The sequence below is a fragment of the Anneissia japonica genome, unplaced genomic scaffold, assembly GCF_011630105.1.
Source record: "Anneissia japonica isolate Jap-2015-1 unplaced genomic scaffold, ASM1163010v1 scaffold3293_len478364_cov160, whole genome shotgun sequence".
Lineage (NCBI taxonomy): Eukaryota > Metazoa > Echinodermata > Crinoidea > Comatulida > Comatulidae > Anneissia > Anneissia japonica.
In genome coordinates this window covers 428117-434272 of record NW_022743266.1, presented here as the reverse complement: position 1 = coordinate 434272, position 6156 = coordinate 428117, and the positions used below count along the sequence as shown (strand labels likewise).

General features: G+C 34.7%; 1 protein-coding gene across 5 annotated transcripts in view; it reads left to right on the top strand.

Moving 5' to 3' along the window:
- The first annotated feature begins 3007 nt into the window (after positions 1-3007).
- Positions 3008-6156, top strand: part of LOC117119409 (serine/threonine-protein phosphatase 2B catalytic subunit alpha isoform-like) — a 69819-nt gene continuing 66670 nt past the window's right edge. For all 5 annotated transcript variants that reach the window (XM_033264221.1, XM_033264220.1, XM_033264219.1 and 2 more), the window contains exon 1: positions 3008-3200. In XM_033264221.1, the coding sequence (XP_033120112.1) occupies positions 3152-3200 (49 nt within the window). In that variant the 5' untranslated portion in view covers positions 3008-3151. The remainder of the gene's footprint in view (positions 3201-6156) is intronic.

Sequence of the window (6156 nt, the reverse complement as noted above, 5' to 3'; positions counted from 1 at the left end):
TTAAAAAGTCATTTAAAAGACATTTCCGAAGTCAGGAAAGCTTATTTCCCGCATTCTAGAAATCGAAATTTTCCCGGGGAACCCGGAACCCATTTTTGTGGGGGGGGGGGGTTCATCGATTCATTGAATCATTTTCAAGAGGGGGAAATCTTGAATTTTGAAGAAATTTAAAGTAATTAAAAGACACTTCAGAAGTCGGGAAAGCCCATTTCCCGCCTTCTAGGAATCAAATTTTTTTCGGGGGAACCCCGACACCTTTTTCTTTGGGGTTCATTGATTCATTGAATTATTTTCAAGAGGTGAAAAACCTTTAATTTTTTGAAGAAATTAAAAGTAATTAAAAGACACCTCAGAAGTCGGGAAAGCTCATTTCCCGTCTTATGGAATCAAAATTTTCCCGGCGGAGAGCCTCCGGACCCCCTTTCTATTTGGGATTTATCGATTTATGAAAAAAAAAAATTATATGCAACTACTCAATATTTTTTATATGTATGTATACACACATAAGGCCTATTTACTGTAATAACAAGTGGAAAAATTTACCTGACCGTTTTCAAGAGAGGAAACCTTGAATTTTGGAGAACAAAGTCATTAGACACCCAGCTAAAACCTAGCTACTTGAGAAGTTGGGAAAGCTCATTTCCCACCATTTAATCAACACTTTCCCGGGAAGAACCCGAACCTCCATTTTCTCTTTGAGTTCATTGATTCATTATAATAATTTTCAAGAGGGGAAAGCCTTGAATTTTGAAGAACTTGAAGGTAATTAAAAGACACTTCAGAAGTCGGAAAAGCTCATTTCCCGCCTTCTAGGAATAAAAATTTTCCCGGGGGAGGACCCCCCAACCCCCCTTTCTTTTTGGGATTTATGGATTCATGGAAAAAACAAATCGTATGCAACTACTCAATTTTGTTTATGTATGTATCATAGCCGTCGGAAGCATTTTGCAAGTGTGTCCGGCCATTTTAATATGAGTGGGCATGGGTGGGTGGTAGGGTGCAACACATTTTTTTTCCCACCATAGTTGAAAAAAATGGCTCCTCAGCCGGGAAATAGCACATGCATAATTTTAGAAAAATTAATGTCTTCACTTTTAATTTAAGGGTTACAATTTTTTATATTGGAAGTAGGCCTAATCAGGGCCAGCTTGGCCATTATACCATTGCCAAAATGTTATAATAGTTATTTTGTATTATACCTCTAAACAATTTCAAAATCAATCTTAAATATTGAAATTAAGGATTGTAAATAAATTTGAAATGTACACGGCAATACAATAAATTGTGTTATAGGCCTATATTACTTACACGTAGATATATTAGCCAATGCACTGTTTTGTGTATAGCGTCTTTTTCTATTGAATGACGATAAATGTTAGTGGCAATGTCAGTAATATTTTAATGGAAAGACAAGTTGATGTCTGGCTACTAAGAAATGTTTAATTAAGAATAAATAAGAGCATGCAGTTACTGTACAACCATTTAAAAACATTTAATGTATTATTTTTTAATTTACATCTAAATAGAGAAATCTGAAGACCACATTTAGTACCCATGAGTTCCATGTCTCCCGTAGAGTCTCGCAAAGGGGTCTCCTAGAAACTGGCAGGAAGAACTCCAGCATATTTTTCCCCGAAATAAACCATCTCCCGCAAATTCATGATGATATTTGCATGCTTTAACAAGTTTTGAAACTGTAATGTCAATTGTCTGCGCAGCAGGTAGTACCAATCATAATGCTGTGCATGGCATCACCATGCACAGCAAAATTTGGTCGTGATAAGAAAATTCATTTAAACAGATCTCCCGGATGTGGATTCTTCCAAATTGGGACTGAGTTCGACACCAAAAGACCACCATGCACAGGACTACAGGGAAATAGTTTTAGCATTAATAATAATAATAACATCTTACAGTAACTGTAGGCCCTACACCCATTCACACATCTTACATTTACTATATCATTTCTTAGATCCCCTCTAAATAGAGATATTAGAGACTACTTTTAAAGCCGGTCTTTAATTATATTGATTCAAATTAGAGACCAAAGCTGCTAAAGACCACTAAAAACCGTGGTCCCAAAAAAGGATTTTTAATTGGTTGTATGGAGGGAGACCTGTGATAGGATAGAGAAAAAGTGGTCAGCCCAAAGCCGGTGCGGCCGGTGCGGTTCCGACGGCCCTGTGTAAACACACATAAGGCCTATCTGCTGTAATAACAATGGAAAAAAAGCTGTCTCTTATACACATCTAGATGTGTATAAGAGACAGCGGCTAAACTGATGTTTGACTGTAGCCACCGTGTGTGTACCTGTCTCTTATACACATCTAGATGTGTATAAGAGACAGCATGTAAACAAAAGGGAGGATTGGCGTATCGACGAGAGATCGGTGCATTATATTTATAGGTAAGCATAGTTGTTTGTGTGCAATTTATTCTATTTAATACAATATATATAAACCAAAGTTGTGTGGAAAATTAATTTAGATAGTATTTCATTAACAATAGGCTAATTAAATATATGCAATAAATAGATACTAATATTGCATATGGATATTCATTTAATCAAATGTTTGGATGTCTTTATTCTTTACCCGTTCTTCATTGTACACGCAAACCAAAGTGAGGATGATGTTGGATTATTAATTTTGAGAGTTTGTTGTTCAATTAAAAAGGGTGTGTGTAATTAAGCATACGATTTCAGTTAGTATAGTTTATCTTCTCGAAATAATACAGCACGTCACTGATTAATTAATTCCAAAGTTAGGTAAATATGATTATACAGTATATGATATTTACAAATATATGTTAAAATCCCATAATTGAATTGTCCTCATGAACGGAATAATGAAAGAAAGTTTATGCAGCATCAGTGTTTTATAAAATGTTATAAAGCTAATACGCGCGCACGCTGTTTGGTGACAACATGGCGCCCATACGCCAAGTTGGCCAAACTCTCTCTATCTACGGCTCTCTGTCAAAGTTTATGCAATAGCGCCCTCTTTAAATATTTGTTGCTGTTCACGCCATCTTGAATTTGTTTTTAAAGGAGAACCCTGGTAATTATCCAGCAAAAATCTAAGAGCATCTGTGTTTTTGCCTGCCATCGGAATTATAAAAATTATTCAGTGGAAGCTATAGGGCATTTACTATGGCTACCACTGATATGAAGAATTCAACGACCGAAAGAACGGTTAAAAGTAAGTAGATAGATATACCTCCCGCTGCTAACCTGAGACGCTGTACGCCATTGAATGGGATACTCCCATATTTTGATATTGGCTTCAGTGTTTGTATACAAAATGATGAACGAGCTAGGCCCTTAGTAGGTACCATTGGGTGGCTAACATGTACTTACTATACTATAAAATAATGTGATATATCTCATGTTAACGCAGTCGGTGTGTCTTGTATCTGAACCATCATTTAAATCGCTTTGTTGCAATACTAATTAATCATTCGTGTCTTTTTAGTTTAGAAGGGTGTTTTGACCCTCCCACCAACTAGCTTCTACTTAGCATAGGCCTAGCTAGCCTAAGAAAATAGGGCTGGGCCTAGCCTATTCATAGCCTCTATTGATAATCGACATATCATCAAAGTCTCCTACTAGTTGCAACAAATGTTAACACACGTTTTGTTATGGAATGTTTGCATGAATTAATGAATATAACGCACCAAAACAAGTCCTAGCTAAGACATGGGCTAGAGGCTAGGCAAGGCACAACTAGCCATGAGTTAGCTTGTTGTGGTGAATTTGATCCAACTCGGCCACAAGTCAACTCGGCCACAGTCAACTCGGCCACAAGTTAACTCGGCCACAAGTCAACTCGGCCACAAAAAGTTTGGCTACAGTCAACTCGGCCACGAGTCAACTCGGCCACATGTCATCTCGGCCACAAATCAACTCGACCACAAGTCATTTACTGGTAACATTGTACTAGTTAATTGTTATTATTGCTGTTATTATTGTTATTGTTGTTATTATTATTGTTGTTTTTATTACCGTTAGTTTTAATATTATTAGTCTTAGCATTAACATTATATATTGTTCAAATTTTTGCTGATATTATTATTACATATATATAGTACATATATTTATTGTACCGTATAAATAATAAATACTTTTCAATTTTTTATTATTATTCATATTATTATTATTTATTAGTCTTAGTATTATAATTTTAATAATAGTAATTTAAAAAGTTATTATTGGCGTTTTATTATTATTTTTCTCATATTATTATTATTATTAATATTATTGTTGTTGTTGTCACCTTTATTATTGATATTATTACCCTATTATTACTAAGTAGGCCTAGTATTATAAGTATCATTATTATTATTATTACTAACTAGTATTACTATTATTATAAAAATAAACATTATCTTTAATTTATTATTGCTATTATCACCTTCAATATCGTTATTATCACTAATTAGTTATTAAAATTGATATTTAAATATCGTTATTATTACCATACTAGTATTACTACTATTTGTTAAAATAAATATTACTATAATTAATGTTGTTGTTGTTATAATCACATTTATTATCGTCATAATGACTAATTAGTATGTAAATATTACTAATTTATTGCCGTTTTATTTATTGTTGTTTAATATTATTGTTGAAGTAGAATGTTGTGAGTAAACAGAAGACGAACACATTAATAAATAACTCTTTTTAATTCATAGGCAATAGCATTCAAATCTCTTTTGGTAGTGTGGTCTTATACACATGTGGTCCTGTTTTACTAAAACATACTGTGTACTTTATTTCAATCATATATTGAAGAAAAAGGATGCAAAAACTTAGATTTACATTAAATAACTTGTGGCCGAGTTGACTTATGGCCGAGTTGACTTGTGGCCGAGTTGGCAGAAGCCGTAATTTTTGTGGCCGAGTTGACTTGTGGCCGAGTTGACTGTGGCCGAGTTGACTTGTGGCCGAGTTGACCTGCACCCGTTGTGATACATGGCACAGGGACAGTGTAAGCAAAGTCCACACTAGCTCTGACTGATTATGTGATGATTGGCCAGGTTTTTATGATTGTGGTGTTCTGTATGCTTAGTTTGTGACTGAAATTTAATGATCGACTCTACTACTAAAGGAGTCCCAGTGTGTATGGCTGTAAAGGAGTACCAGTGTGTATGGCTGTATGTGTTGTTTTAAGGTCTTTAAAAGATCTCTGCAGTGGATGCAAGTGGTTTAGAAAGGAGAATGGAAGTGAGGCAAGAATTTCAAATGACCTGGTTTCATAATATGTAGCATTGCACAATTGGCCTTTTGCCAATTTTTTCATAAAGAGTGAAATTTTCGATTTTCGACTGTCTTATTTGTGCTGCTGATACACATTTACTATCCATTCAGAGATCCCAAGTTTGAAAACCAAAAAATAGGGAGATTTTTTTCATGAAGCGATCGCCTCCTGTAGCGACGCGCTGTGACGCCTTACAACGCACTGTGCAACATGAAAGTATTACACAAAATGAAGAAAACAAACAATTTTCATCAATTTGTTTACTTTTAATTGACAATTTTACATTTGTTTACACATTGCAGTTGGCCTAAAATATAAATTTATAAATATTATTTATTTAGCATTTAGCTAGTAAAGCGTTCTTGGCAGCAGTCAACAAGGCTTTGCTTGGTTCATTGGTATGTTAGAGGCTATGGCTGATTTATTATATCTCATCAAAGAACATAGAATTCTAGCAAGGTAACAGCAACTTGCAAGATTCACACGTTTGCTGAAAAATTAAAAATATATATATATTTTAATTTAGTTAGTAAATCATACTACATGTTTTAAGTCAGCATTTATATATGTCTAGCCTATAAGAACTGGTACATAATGCCATGAAAAAAACATTAAATCCTGCCTCGCAAGGCTCCATCTATACGTGCGTAACTAGGCCTAATACCGCAGAGCCACAACCACCACTACACACACGCCCACCCAACACAGCACACATACAGTACATACCCTGCAGTGCAGATAGAGCCTAAGCCCTACATGTATTTCGGGATCGATATTAAAAAACTTCATTTTTCGGAAGACTGCTTAGTACCAAAACCTATTAACTATAATTTTTTTAGTATTGTTATTAAAGAACTGAAGCTTACTTGAAAGAAAAAGTAATTTTTATGCAACG